General features: G+C 39.0%; 1 protein-coding gene across 11 annotated transcripts in view; it reads left to right on the top strand.

Annotated features, from left to right (window-relative positions):
- Plekha1 (pleckstrin homology domain containing A1) overlaps positions 1-15852 on the top strand; it is a 54660-nt gene that overhangs the window by 24665 nt on the left and 14143 nt on the right. For all 11 annotated transcript variants that reach the window (XM_057777708.1, XM_057777712.1, XM_057777714.1 and 8 more), the window contains 3 exons: positions 3950-4047; positions 9772-9897; positions 15540-15683. In XM_057777708.1, the coding sequence (XP_057633691.1) occupies positions 3950-4047; positions 9772-9897; positions 15540-15683 (368 nt within the window). The remainder of the gene's footprint in view (positions 1-3949; positions 4048-9771; positions 9898-15539; positions 15684-15852) is intronic.

Here is a 15852-nt window from a genome sequence, read left to right as displayed (position 1 = left end):
TAATGCCTGTGCTGTAGTTTTTGTGCATTTATTTCCTCTGTTGTAAAGATTTGAATAAAAATGTACTCAGGTGAAAAGGTAGGGAGCAAACAAGCCTCTGAGGACTGCTTAAAAGACTTGGCAACCCAGAGGTGTCCTAGCTTTGTGTTTGTGGGAGTCACAGCTTTTTCTTCCTTTCCATGTCCACTCCTCCCTTGCACCGCAAACACACCACTTTCCAGTAATTCCCTCTCTGGAAACCTGAGGACGATGATAGAGAGGATCACTGTGTCCACGTCTTCACATTCATTGCCACTTTTTCTCTGGGAAAGGATGCATGACATTGCTGATGCGGAGTTGAGGAGAGCAGGACTCAGATTAGACAGTGCTCTGGAGCCCTGCATACGTTTATCTGCCTTGCTAATTCCTGACTTCGTAGTTTGTGGCAGATGGCTTTGCTCCCCTTGCCATGAAATAAAAGCATGCGAATTTTTTATTCCAACGACAAGGTATACCAAGAGTTGTGTTATTTTGTTTGTTTCAGTTTTTTGTTTTGGGGGTTAGGGGCTAGAGATGAAACCCAGAGCCTGCGTGTGGTAAACAAACACTGATCTACATCTCAAACTGCAAGGAGTCTTTTTAGTTTAGTTATGTTGGCCTCCTTTTTTCCTTCAAAAAAGCCTTATATAAGTATTACACTTTTAGAAGTATGTTTATTATATTATTTGCTTTGTGCTAGCTGTTGTAGTCCACTGTTAGATTCTATTTATTTTTAAACTTACTATTTTATTTTGTGTGTATGGGTGTTTTGCTCTCATGTATGTTTGGGCACCAGGTGTGTGTCTGGTGATGCCTGTCAGATTTCCCTGGGACTGGAGTTATAGACAGTTGTACATGGCCACATGGGTTCTGGAGTCGTACTTGTATCCTCTGGAAGAACTAAGTAAGCCATTTCTCTTAGATCATAAACTTCTTCGGTGTTCTGAGCTGATGCCCTGAACATTATTCTGGAGAGGAAGTACCATTGAGTTGACAGTGAACAAGGTCTGAATGAATACTGTGCTGACTACTGTATGTTAGCAGCAGATCTGTCATAGGGAGTTAGTTCCTAGTTATGCTGAAATACACGTTCTCTAGTGCTTCCGAGCCTTCCTAGTGCTGTGACCTTTTAGAACAGGTCCTCATGTTGTGGTGACTCCCAATCATCAAATTATTTTCGTTACTACTTCGTAACTGTAATTTTGCTACAGTTATGAATCACAATGCAAATATCTGTGTTTTGCGATGGTCTTAGGCGACCTCTGTGAAAGGGTTGCTCAACCCCCAAGGGGTTCTAGACCCACAGATTGAGACCACTGCTCTAGAAACAAACAAAAGTATAAAATGTGGTATATTACAGTTTTTTACTTTTCAGATGAATTTTTCTGTAGCACATCATAAGATATGCTTTGACGTCTGTGGTCTTCAACTTAGTCTAGGGAGCTCTGTTTTAGAGTAGTTTGTTCTCAGGCCCAATTTCAAAATCATTTCTTTTCCCTTGAGAGTTTTCATTTCCTTCTTCCCTTAGTCATATTCAACTCAGTGCTAGTACATTAATAATTCAATGTTGTGGTGGAGATTTTTAGAAGTTTTTTGTTTGTTTTTTTATTGGTTGGTTGGTTTTGAGGCAGGGTCTCACTCTGCAGCCTTGGCTTTCCTAGAATTCACTATGTAGATTGGGCTGGCCTGGAACTCACAGAGATAGGCCTACTTCTGCCTCTCAGAGGGTTAGTATTAAAGGTGTGAGCTGCCACGCCTGGCCACACCTGGCCTTGGAAGTTGATTTTATATTTGAACAATTTCAACAGTATGGCTGTTCAGGTGCATTAGATGCATTAGCTTCTACAGTAGTCTTTGATTTTCTAAACACATGCATATGAATAGGTGTAATTAAAGAGCCCCTTATGACTTGTAGACAGCTGTCTGCAGATGTGTTTTATGAAGTGCAGGGTTCCAGTCCCTAAGGAGGCATTTGTAAATTTCATTGAAAATATGCCTTTAATCCCAGCACTTGGGAGGCAGAGGCAGGTGAATCTCCGTGAGTTCAAAGCCAGCCTGGTCTACAAGAGCTAGTTCCAGGACAACAAGAACTGTTACACAGAGAAACCTTGTCTTGAAAAACCAAAGGAAAAAAAAAAGGGAAAATAAAATAAAATAAAAAGGTTTGGTGTTTTATTTTCTTTGGCAAAAGCTTCAAGTGTAACAATATTTGTATTTAAGGTTAAATGCAAATATTATTTTAGGCTAAAAATATTGTCAGAGGCTAAAAATATGTGTATAAGCTTAAATTATGGAGGTTTTCAAATACATAAAGTCTACAGGATTAAAAGGAAAATTGATAGAATATTTGTTTTGTCAAGGAGACCATGAGAATTAACAGGGAAAGTGAGAATTAACAGGGAAAGTACTTGTAATAAAGTAACTGGTTAATAGGAAAGCTCCTGCAGATCAGTAAACCACAGCTGAACAGCTCAAGAGAAATGAGCAAAAGAATATATAACGCTCATGAAGCAAATGCAGGTGCCTAATACCCATATAAAACTTACTTTCTCAATAATTAAATTCAAATTCAAACAAGGTTTAGTTATCTACTAATTAGCAACTATAATTAGGTTGTTAATAGAGTGCTATATCAAGCTAGGCTTCATTGAATGAAATAATATTTGAGGCATTTCTCGCTCCCAAGGTAATTGTTACAGGGGATTATTCTCACATATGTCAGAAGACAGAAAGAGTGCAGTGGAGATGTTGCAGTAACTTAGACATTAGGGACAGCTTGAAGCTGCTCCACTTGGGCTAGGAGAGAGAAAGGAATCATCCGTAGTGGAGGAGCAGCTACCAGGAAGCTATGCAATAACGAACAGTTCAGACTCTGCGCCTCTAAGCTTAAAGACTTTAAAGCCGGGGGTGTGTATGTAGCACAGATGCTACTAACAGTACAGGTGAGATGTTTAGAGGTCTTGTGCAAACAATTGGGAAGACGCTTCTGGATAGGGGTTCAGTATTAGGGAAGGCAATTTTCTAATGCAAAAGTTGGCTTTCTTTTTCTTTTTTCTTTTGTTTTTTTTGTTTGAGACAGTGTCTCACTGTAAAGCTCTAGCTGATCTGGAACTCCTTTGTAGTCCAGGCTGATAGTGAACACAAAGAGATCCACCTGCCTCTATCTCCTGAGTCCTAGGATTAAAGGCATATGCCACCATGCCTGACCCAAAACAAAATTTTAAAAATTACTTTTAAAATGATTTTATTAGTATGGGTATTTTGCTGTCAGGTCTGTACACCACTTGTGTGCAGTATGCAGTATTCTCAGAGGTCAGAAGAGGGTATTGGATACCCTGGAAGAGGAGTTACAGACAATTGTGAGCTATTATGTGGGTGCGAGGAATTGAATCCAGGTCCTCTGGAAGTATAGCCAGTGCTCTTAATTTCTGAGCTATGTCTCCAGTCCCCCCAAAGCAAAAATTTTAATTATTAATACTCTGTGACTCATTAAGTCTGTATCAAGAAAATCATTCCACAGAAATGCTGGTCAAAGTGTGGAGGCGCATGTCCAAGTGATGCTTCATTGTGATGTTCTTTTTGTTTAGCTTTTTTGAGATAGGGTTTCTCTGTGTAATAGCCCTGGCTCCTGGAACTCTCTGTGTAGGCCAGGCTGGCCTTGAACTCACAGAGATCCTCCTGCCTCCTGAGTGTTGGGATTGAAGTATACATGACTGGAGAACTGACTCACTATTTAGCAGTATATGCATTTAATGAAAACTGGTCATGAAAGAGTTTTGCCTGTATAACTCAGTGAAAGCAGTGTTTTATATGGCCTAATGTATTTTGTGAAATCCAAGAGTTGCACTGTTGAATCTGGGAAGACATCTGCAGCTGTCCTAAACATAATTTAGAGGTAACAACTTTATTTCATGTACTTTTATTTTGACAGTTATGAATGCAGGGATGAGAAAATACTTCCTACAAGCCAATGATCAGCAAGACTTAGTGGAGTGGGTAAATGTCTTGAACAAAGCTATAAAAATTACAGTAAGTATGTATTTAAAATTTTCCCTTTACAGAAGTAATCTTTACATTTTAAAAATGTGTCTAATATCCTCAGATTATCAGCAGGTTATACATTCAAGCTTGGTTTAAAAGATATGTTCTGAATGTGAGCCATTTGCTTGTACATGGGGCGGTCAGCCTCTGAATGCCTTTCATGTGTCTCCAGTAAGGATGCATCACTGTGCATGCTGATTGTGTTTTTGTTGTATATCTAGAGTAGGATGAAAGGCTTTGGACCTCTTACTCTGGGGATGGGCTTAGCATTACCTTTTTCTAAGCCATGGCAGGCAAAGGAGATGGGTGTGCACAAGGGGAGAAGGCTCAGGTCTAGAGATTGAGTCTGAAGAGTTATGGTGCCCAGAGGGTCCTGCCTGTGTGCTCTAGGGATGTCTGAAGCTCTAAACTTCTTCTATCACTTGCCCTTTTCCCTGGAGTTTTAGGGCCTGCTGCTTTCCCCTCCTGTTGATGCTACAACTCTCTGCTGTTAGACTTTTCTTCTGTTTGGTTTTAAAATGAACATCAGTACTTACTGATTATTTACACTGGTAAGCTATGAGGCTGAAACCCAGGCAAGCCTGTTGGTTGGTCCTGGACCCAGAATTCTGCAGTGCAATGAGCAAAGAACCCCTTCCTAAAGTCAGACAAGCCTTTCTGAGCAAGTTCCCCTGCTGCTGCTGCTGCTGCTGCTGCTGCGCCTTTTCTCCTTAAAAGTAGGCTGCCTAGAAGGGTTTAGGAAGGAGCTCCTCCTGTGTGGGGTTGCATCAGTTAAAACTTTTTTAGCGGAGTATAGTTATTTATTGATCCTAATCTACTGTTGGTCAAAGAGCATGTTCCAGGAAATTAATGCATGTAGTCCTCATCTCAAGTAAATGATTCTCTGTGCCATACAGCAGCAGAGTTAAGATAGCTGACCAAAGCTGTTCTTAGGTCATTTTTTTTGTCTTGCATCAGAACAGCTTGTTACCACATGACAGAAAACGCCCACACACCACATCTGAGCTGTATGAGAAGCAGAAGTTATTTTGAGGCTTGTGCAGTTTCATGATAGCAATATTTTGAGCAGATTCAGAAGTTTACATTCTTAAAAGTTTTAGCTGATCATTTGAGCTCCTAATAAATATTCCCTACCTGGAAGATGTCTTTATAAAGTCTGTATGTAGTACTTTCCTGGATTTGTTTTTATAATCTACAGCAATAAGCAGAACTGGTTTCTTTTAATGATTTAAAGAAAAGTCTCAGCATTTTACTAAGTGCCTTGAATTGCTCTCTCGTTTATTCATGGGACTAAATAGTATTTCATATCATTGTAAGCTTTTCAGCAGGAAAGAGAAACTGGTAATATTTAATTAGCTTTTGGGATCTTGCAGCTTTATTTTATATGGCAATTTACTGTTTTTAAATAAGCTTGATAATGATTTTTGTGATTTTATAGTTCATATTTAGAAAATATAAATACAAATAAGATACAGTAATTTTAAGTGCAGTGATGTTAATATAGAACTGGTAATTGACTGGAATCAGTTTTAGGTAAACGTAGGAAAAGGAGAGGATTCCCAGGCTTTAATAAAATGTATTTTGCTGGGACTGGTTAAGAGCACTGGCTGCTCTTGCAAAGAATTTGGTTCCCTATACTCATGTAACTGTTCATAATTGTTTATAACCCCAGTACTGGGACACACAGTACCATCTTCTGGCCTTCACAGGCACCAGGCATGTGTAGGTGGTATACAACATGCAGGCAAAGCACCCATATAGATAAAATTTTAAAAAAAGATAGCTGGGTGCTGGTGGCGCACACCTTTAATCCCAGCACTCAGGAGGTAGAGGCAGGCTGATGATCTCTGTGAATTTGAGGCCAGCCTGGTCTACAAAACGAGTTCCAGGGCATCCAGGGCTACACAGAGAAACCCTGTCTTGAAAAACCAAATGTATATGTGTATATGTAGTTAAAAATAGACATCTTGGGGGACTGGAGAGATGGCTCAGTGGTTAAGAACACTGACTGCTCTTCCAGAGGTCCTAAGTTCAATTCCCAGCAACCACATGATGGCTTACAACCATCTATGAGATCTGTCTCCCTCTTCTGGTCTGTAGGCTTACATACAGACAGAACACTGTATACATAATAAATAAATAAATCTTTAAAAAAAAAGAGGAAAAAAAAATAGACATCTTGTTAAATGTTTTAACAGAAATTTAGATCAGTTTAGATTTTATAGGCATTTTGCATATTTAATTATTTTGGAGTGTGTTATGTCTAATTTCATATCTAAATGTCTAATGATTTATATGTAGGATCTTTGAAAGATTAATATTTCCATTTTAGTACGTGTGTAGTTTTACCTTTCTCTACAATCATTCCAAATAATATTTTGATTACCTATAATTTAGTGGTCTGCTGAATACTATGTTATCTGTACACTTAAAACATACAGAAATTTAAAATTGGAGTTTTCCAGAATGTGGTTTCACCTTGAAGATTGTTAGAGCATTGTGGCTAAGAGCATGGTGATTAGTTAAGTGGTCCAGTCCCTTAGTGCACTGCTCTTCACCACTGGAGTCTGTCTGTCTTCACCTTCCGTCTGTCCAACATTGTCAGTTATCTCATAAATATTTAAAGAAGAAGAAAGAGTTTTAAAGGGTCAGCAGTATTAGAAGAAATAATCTTGAAGGACATATTTTGTTACTTGAGTTTGGAAAATCAAAATTGGAAGCATGCTTTCAAATGTGTATTCGTCTGCCATCAGTGTAGTGGTTCCTGGACCCTTACTGGCTTAAAGAATGAGAAAATACCCATAGTTTTTTCCTAAGCAGAAGTCCACTATTTCTAAAATGTCTTATAAGTTCTTGTGAGTTCTAATTTAAAAGTCTACATTAGCTTTTAATCTAAAAACTAGTCTTTTGAAATTGTAGCAGAGATTTCACAGTGATTTCTTAATGACAGCTAGCTAGGACAAGTAAGCTGAGTATTGGTCTAAAGAATGTCTCGTTGCCCTGCAGTGTTAACCAGGCCTTTGCCATCAGCCAGGTCAGATGGAGAGAATACAGGTCTTGCCGCCAAGGAATTTATCAAACACTTTAGGTTCTGTCCTCTAGCTCTGCACTCATTCCTGGCTGGCCGAATTTCACTGCCCAGTAACTTTTGAGAGAGCTGTAGCCTTTTATTTATTTCGTCATAAATATCTGCTTTGCTCACTCTTCCTTCTCTAGTCAGTATTTTCTTTTCTAATATTGAAACATTCTGTTAGGATCATATTAAATGCCTACTAAGCACATGTTCAGATCCTTCCCAAGAAATAGTCATTTAAGAATCAGGGAAGAAGCAATAGTACAGAAGAATATTTAATTCCTGGCGTTTGTCCTCTGCCCTGTGAGTTGGCTCTTTGATGCTCACTAACAGCTGGCTGATTTGCAGGTGGACGTGTGTGTTGGGATGGGGGTTCTTTACCTTAGCGTTTTCAATAAGAGTTTTTCATAAATTCTAAGGGAGTTACTTTATATCTGGATAGTTTACTTGCACTTTTCTTTGAAAACAAGGTAATGGTAATTTAGATAACTTTTATTGTAATCTTCAGTTCAGGTGGGGGACTTGTGATTGCATAAACTTTATTATGAAGGTTGTTAGCACTGGGCCAGTTGCACAGAGAAGGCTTTTCGGTATATGTTTCTGGAAGGAAAGTGGGTAAAGCAGCATGTATTAGCATGTTTTAAAGTTTCTATGAAAGCCTTTTCTTTGGCAGTCTTTACAAAATTGTAAAAAAGCAATTGAAAAAAAAAAAAGCAGAACCCTTTCCTAGAGGATAGCCACTGCTCCTCTTAGGTCATCTCTGTGACTTCAGATTGACAGGTTGACAGGATCACACTTTGTAAAATGACTGAAATAAGTTATGTGATTCTAGAGAATGTACTGGATTTCATCTGCAGATCGTTCTAGGGTGTGGTATCTTAATTTTAGCCTACAACTAACACTTTGTCCTCTATTGTAATCATCTTTAAAAAGCACTCAAGAGTGTGGCCTGTTAGGATTCCACAGGCATTCAGGATTCCTCTCCTTCCTTTCTCTTTCTCTTTCTTTTCTTTTCTTTTCTTTTCTTTTCTTTTCTTTCATTTTCCACTTTCCTTTCTTTCCCCTCCCTTTCCCCTTTCTCTTTCTCTCTGTTTTGGTTTTTCGAGGTAAGGTTTCTCTGTGTAGCTCTGGCTGTTCTGAAATAGGCTGTTCTGTAGAGCAGGCTGGTCTTGATCTCAATGATTCACTTGCCTCTGCCTCCCTAGTACTGAGACTAGAGGCATGTGCTACCAGTGCCAGGCTCCCTTTCTCTTTTATTCCTGTTTCCACCAGTGATTGATACTGTATTGGGAGTTACAGTGGCATTTCATTTGTATTTCAATAAATAAAGCTTGCCTGAGGATCAGAAAAGTAAAACAGCCACACTGACCAGTCTTACAGACCAGGCAATGGTGACACACACCTTTAATCCCAGTAGCCACGCTTGCTTGCCATGGAAACCAGATGGTAGTGGTGCACACCCTTAATCCTAGAACTAGAGAGGATTATAAAACAGGAGGAGGCAGCTCTCAGACACAGTCTCATTCTGAGATTCCTGGAGGCAGAATGGCCATTTTCTGACCGAGGTTGAGGTAAGAGCCAGTGGCTGACTGCTTTGCTTTTCTGACCTTTAGGTTGAACCCCAATTTTTGTCTCTGAAGATTTTTTTAAACTGTGCTTCAGGGAGTATGCATTTGAAGCTGGAGAGTGCTGCCAGGGCCTGAGAGAAAGCCTGACAAGGGAGGCAGTGCGAGAAATGACCTTATCTAAGATATAAGCCATTCGTATCCATGAACAGTTAGTTATGTTTATGAGTATAGATGGGTTGAGGTCTTCTCATGCACACAGCCCTGCAGTGTCCCTAGCTTTCTTCCAGACCTAGTGAGTGCAGTGTGAGGTAGAACGAGAGCACAGTGTGGAGCAGGGTTTCTTAAGTGTGGTTTGTGAAACACCATCCCTCAAAAGCACCTGTCCCTTCCGAAACTCAAGTTTGCGGGAAATGTTCTAGAGACTCATTCTGGGAATGGAGACTGGGAATTACAACTTTTAGTGATCTTCCTGTGTGATATCTTTGTACATTCCCTGCCTTGCATGGAATCACATTGGTACATGTAGGGCCTTTGACTACAGTGTTAGTAGTTTCTCTGTAGTTCACAGGTGATGGACAAATGACTTAATTTAAATTAAACATTTTTATACCATTATCGTTGTGTTTGTCATTCATGTTGTTGATAATACCTTTGAAAGATTGTGAGGATTCCTAAATAAAATATACTTTAAATCATACTCAGTATGTAATTGATGCCAAGTGTGATTTCATTTTATTGCACAAACTTGGCTAGAATGTAGTTCAGCAGGGATCTCAACCTATTTCCCTGCTGCCGCTAAGACCTGCTTCCCTCTCCAACTGTGCTGAGAATTGGCCAGGGGAGAGTGGAGGAAGTGTGTGAACTAATGACTGCACAAGCACCAGCAGTAGGTGGTGATGCCTGTGACCTAAAGTGTTACCAGACCAGAGCAATCTGAGATCTTGAATTGCAGTATTGCAAATAGATTGTTTGTCAGTTGTCTATAGATACTAACTAGCTGAAAATTCTGTGATGATGACGAGGGTTGCAAGTACAGTTCTGGTTGTATGATAATCCATCTTACTCTTCCAGGTACCAAAGCAGTCAGATTCACAGCCGGCTTCTGACAGCCTGAGTCGCCAAGGTGACTGTGGCAAGAAGCAAGTGTCTTACAGAACTGATATTGTTGGTGGTGTTCCCATCATCACTCCAACTCAGGTACCAAATCAATGCTTCTGTTGTATTTTCATCAAAACTGAAACAGAATATCTTTGCGAATTGATTCAATATTTATTAACTATAAAAGCTTTTAATTTGGTTTTATTTTCCGAAAGTGCTTTGCAAACTTTTGTATGTTATTGTAAAAAAGATCAGAAGTTACACAGATAAACACTTGATTCTTCTCTGAGCTGAATTGTTTGTATTCTCCCTGCAGAAGTTGGGATGGGGGTTACATGTCAGACTTTGTAGCAGCATATCTTACATCAGAAGTTAGGTCTCTATCACTTGTAATGGCTGCAGAGTCCTGCCCTGGATTTGACCATAATTTATAAGCCTCTATTGGTAGACAAATGGAGGGGTTTTCTTTCCTTTATTTTATTTAACAATGTTGTAATGAACATTTTTATATCTAAAATTTTAGAGATTTAATGCTAGAGCCTTACTGCTGAGCTATATCATAGTGAGACAAGGATTCTCTGTAGCTTTGGAGCCTGCTCCTGAGTGCTGGGGTTAAAGGCGCGTACCACGCTGGCCCTGCCCAAGCTGTCCTTGAATCTACTTTTTAGCTCAGACCAGCCTTGCAACTAAGGCTATAGGTCTACACCAAGATAAACTAATGCTTTCAAGTAAAGTTGCTGGGTTAGCATCTGCAAATATGTGTAAATTTTTAAAAAAAACCTGTGTGCGTGGGTGTTTTGTATTTTTCCTACAACCTGAGGGCTGCAACTCTGGCTGGATTGTATCCTAAAAGTAATGATGTACCTAGGTATTAGGGAAAATAAATTTATGTAATTTAAATAATGAACTTGAAACTTTTATATGAACTTAAGTTTCTTATATTGCTATTGAGGAAATATACTTCTTTTTATTGCTTTTATTGAGCTGTATATTTTTCTCCACTCCCATCTCTTTCTCTCCCCTGCCCTTCTACTCTCATGGTCCCCATGCTCCCAATTTATTTAGGAACTCTAGTCTTTTTCTACTTCCCATGTAGTTTAGATCCATGTATGTCTCTCTTAGGGTCCTCATTGTTGTCTAGGTTCTCTGGGATTGTGAATTGTAGGCTGATTTTTCTTTGCTTTATGTCTAAAAGCCACTTGTGAGTGAGTACATATGATATTTGTCTTTCTGGGTCTGGGTTGCCTCACTCAGTGTGATGTTTTCTAGATCTATCTATTTTTCAGAAAATTTTAAGATGTCATTATTTTTTTCTGCTGTGTGGTACTCTGTTGTGTAACTGTACCATATTTTCCTTATCTATTCTTTAGTCAAGGGGCATTTAGTTGTTTAGTCAAGGTTGTTTCCAGGTTCTGGCTATGACAAACAATGCTGCTATGAACATAGTTGAGCACATGTCCTTGTGGTACAATTGAGCATCCTTTGGGTATATATCCAAAAGTGGTATTGATGGGTCTTGAGGAAGGTTGTTTCCTAATTTTCTGAGAAATTGCCATACTGATATCCAAACTAGTTTGCACTCCCACTAGCAATGGAGGAATGTGAGGAAATGTACTTTTAATGCAAATTAAATTACTAATATTTGAAAAACAAGAATTTAAAGTGATAGCTATTGCCAGTGTTGGATAGTCTCATTACTTTTGTTGTTTGATTTTAGAAGACTTTGATGCTTTATAAACTGCTCCCTAATTTCCAAGACAGGGTTTCTCTGTGTAGCCATGACTGTCTTGGAACTCACTCTGTAGACCAGGCTAGCCTTAAACTCACAGAGATCCAAGTACTGGGATTAAAGGAGTGCACCACCACCACCACGCGACATAGACTTTCAAAAATTTAACAGATACCATATTTTTTCTTTTTCTTTTCTTTAATGTTTGTTTGTTTGTTTATTTATTTATTATGTATACAATATTCTTTCTGCGTGTATGCCTGAAGGCCAGAAGAGGGCACCAGACCTCATTACAGATGGTTGTGAGCCACCATGTGGTTGCTGGGAATTGAACTCAGGACCTTTGGAAGAGCAGGCAATGCTCTTAACCTCTGAGCCATCTCTCCAGCCCTTGATACCATATTTTTTCAAGCCTCGTGCCAAGTGAGTGTGATTAGTAGGAAGAAATCTTATAACATCAATAAACTAACTTGAGTATCTTTTTTTGTGCTTTGTAAAGGATATTTAACAATACCAATCTCTGCTCTAGGGGGAGTTTACAGTTACTTTTGTTGTTGTTCAAAGTTGAATTTAAAAAAATTGGGAAGAAAAGTGTGTGTGTGGTGTTGCTTTTTCTAAAAGTAATGATTTTAGCTGGCTAAACTTGTGATTGATGACTAGCTGGGCTGAACTTTCTCCCATGCTGACTGGTGTTGGCTATTGGATAAGTTTGTTAAGACACTGTTGCAGTTTGTTTGTGGCTATTGTAGAATAGATTCTATAGAAGATGGCATTTTTTTTTCTTTTTTTTTTTTTCTTTTATCCCCCCCCCCCGAAGATGGCATTTTTAAAAGATTTAAAATGATGCTACTGTTTTATTGTAATGCAGAATTTAAAATTACAAAGTAGTGAAGGCAGTGGTGGTACCCCATTGTCTTTAATCCCAGTGCTAGTTCCTTTAATGCTCAGAAGGCAGAGGCAGGTGGATCTCTGTGAGTTCCAGGCTAGCCTGGTCTACAGAGTGAGTTCTAGGATAGCCAGGGCTACACAAAGAAACCTTGTCTTGAAAAACAAAAACAAACAAAATTACAAAGTAACATTTAGACAATATAGAATTGTAGGAGGTGGGCCCACTTGTTAGTCCCAGCTAGCTTGGCCCTGAAATAATCATACAGAAACTGTATTACTTAAAACACTGCTTGGCCCATTAGCTCTAACTTTTTATTGGCTAGCCCTTATATTTTAATTTAACATATTTCCACTAATCTGAGTATTACCATGAGGTCGCTGCCTACCAGCAAAGTTTCAGCACGGCTAACTCCGGTGGCTCCATGGCATCTTCCTGACTCTGCCTTTCTCCCAGCATTCAGTTCAATTTTCCCTGCCTAAGTTCTGACCTATCAACAGGCCAAGGCAGTTTCTTTATTCATTAACCAATAAGAGCAACACATAGACAGAAAGACCTCTCACACCATAGAATCAAGAAAATGTTAACAAAATCTCATTTGGATGGTTAATTTATTCAGAATCTATTGACCAATTATTAAGTATTTAATTAGTATTATTGATCTATTGATCTGTTTAAATGTAGAACAGGTTGAAAATACCTCATAAGCCTGACAGTTCAGACTTAATTGTTCTTTTGAGTTTTAAAAATGTGACTGATTTATTTGTAGTGTTGTAGTTTGTGGATGTTGTAAATAACCAGGAAGTCTTGGGAATGGTTAAGGATTTGTCAACACTGAATTTTAAAACATAAGACAGGGGCTGGAGAGATGATTCAGTGGTTAAGAGCACTGGCTGCTCTTTCAGAGGTCCTGAGTTCAATTCCCAGCAATCACATGGTGGCTCACAACCATCTGTAATGAGATCTGGCACCCTCTTCTGGCATGTGGGCATATATGGAGGCAGAATGTTGTATACACAGTAAACAAACCAACAAATAAATCTTTAAAAAGTAATTAATTTAAATTAAAAAACCCACAAAACAATAGCACATACACACATACACAAACCACAAAACAAAACAAAAAACTCTATAGCACTTCCAGGAGTGAGCATGGGAAAAACTGCAGGTCAAGGATTAGGCAAAGAGCTTTTAGAGTTGACGCAAAGCCCATTATCTGTAAAAGGAGAAGACTAATAATTGCACATTATCAATATTTCAGATGCATGTTTTGTGAAAGACCCTGTTCAGAGGATGAATAGAAAAGATAGACTAGCCAGCCAGATGGTTGTATACACTTTTAATCCCAGCCCTTGGGAGGCGGAAGCAGGTCTCTGAGTTTGAGGCCAGCCTGGTCTATAGAGTAAGTTAGCCAGGGCTACATAGAAACTATTTCTCCAATAAAAAAAAAAAGATTAGAAGAAAAGTCTACAAGATACCTACCTATTCAACCAAGGACTTTTATCTACAGAAAGAACTCTCAAAACCCAATAATTAACCAACCAAAAATTGCTTAAAAGTAGATGAAATTCATAAACAAACATTTCACCAAAAAATTATATATGTATTAATAGGCACTAGGAAAGATAGATTGCCACTATATGTAGCCATTAGAAAAGAAATTGAATTAAGAACCTAGTGAAATATTATACCTAAGCAAAGATGCTTGGGCCTTTTATCCATTGCTGCTGGAGATGTAAATAAAGCAGTTCAGTCACTCTGAAGAAAGAATTTGGTGTAGTAGTTTTCTTGTTGTCATCCTTTTATAAATAAACTTGCAGTAGCTCCCTAGGCTAGTATGTATCCTCTGGCGTTTATCCTAAAGAAGTGGGTAATTATGGTCACACAAAGACCTGTACATGAATACTTATAATATCTTCATTCCTAGTAGCTAGAAGATGGAAATAATTGGGTAGGTGGTCAGCAGCATGGTATGGTGATACCACAGCACTGGGTATAGCAAGTACAGACGGTGAACTGTTGACAACAAGGGCCACCTCATTGAGCCTTCAAAGAGTTACGTTGAGTGAAATTTTTTTTAAAAAATCCCTAAAGATCTTTACTGTGTGCTTCTGTTTGTTTTCTCAAAATATCGGAACAAATGATTGGCTGTGAAGGAGTGCTACAAGGGCATCACAAGCAGACCTTGTGGCAGAGAGCAGTTCTTTGTGTTGATTATGGCAATTGTGCAGCTTGTAGTCAGACTTTCCTTTGGGTCGCCGGCTTACAAATAATGACAGGAAGACTTTATTAGGCTTGTTCCTAACTAGCTCTTATAACTTAAATTAACCCATTTATATTAATCTATGTTTTATCACATGGTATTACCTCTTTTCCATCTTGCACCTCCTCTTTCCTCTCTGTGTCTCCTGGCATCTCCCCTGTACCTCGATTATCTCCTCCTACTTCTTCTCTCTGCCCAGAAGGTCTGCCTATACCTCCTTCCTGTTGGCCATTCAGCTCTTTATTAAACCAATCCCAGCAGCATGTCTTCACACAGTGTACAAATATCCCACAACAGCAGCTGCAAATGGTAATACCATATATGGACAAACAAGTGCATATATAAATGTTGATACCTGAATAAAGCTTATGGATGCTTGGTTTGGGTAATCTACCTTAGAAATACATACTTCCTCTTTGGGAAGAATTCGGTTAAAGGGTATACAAGACCTCTGCTACTTTTTATATTTATTGTAACTTCCCATAGATCTGTTTAAATGATTTCCATATAAAAAAGCCCACCCCAGCCGGGCGGTGGTGGCGCACGCCTTTAATCCCAGCACTTGGGAGGCAGAGGCAGGCGGATCTCTGTGAGTTCGAGACCAGCCTGGTCTACAAGAGCTAGTTCCAGGACAGGCTCCAAAAACCACAGAGAAACCCTGTCTCGAAAAAGCAAAAAAAAAAAAAAAAAGCCCACCCCAAGAAAAACCTGAAGTCAGGACTTTGCAAAACAATAAAAGTGGATGTTTGTGGTTTGATCAAGAAAGTTGTGAGTGAGTGTCACCGATTTTAAGATTTTCTAAGATAACATTAAATGATAGTATGTTTTAAAGCAAGAAAATAATTTCTTTGGCTTCATTTTAGAAAGAAGAAGTAAATGAATGTGGTGAAATTATTGACAGAAACAATTTGAAACGGTCCCAAAGCCATCTTCCCTACTTTACACCTAAGCCACCTCCAGACAGTGCAGTTATCAAAGCTGGGTATTGTGTGAAGCAAGGAGCAGTGGTGAGTAGCTTAACCATACCTGTGAAGTTGGGGAGGTCATGTGCCAGCAAGCTTGCAAGTCAGAATCAAGCTGTGTGCTTTACGTTTGAAAGGCCTGGAGTGCAGAGCAGTCTGTTGCTGGGAAGGGTAGAAAGGGGTTGCTCCATATTTATCATACATCACAGTTATT

Source organism: Chionomys nivalis, chromosome 8 (assembly GCF_950005125.1).
Source record: "Chionomys nivalis chromosome 8, mChiNiv1.1, whole genome shotgun sequence".
In the NCBI taxonomy this organism is placed as follows: Eukaryota; Metazoa; Chordata; class Mammalia; order Rodentia; family Cricetidae; genus Chionomys; species Chionomys nivalis.
The sequence above is the reverse complement of the archived record's forward strand: the minus strand, read 5'-3'. Positions and strand labels throughout refer to the sequence as shown.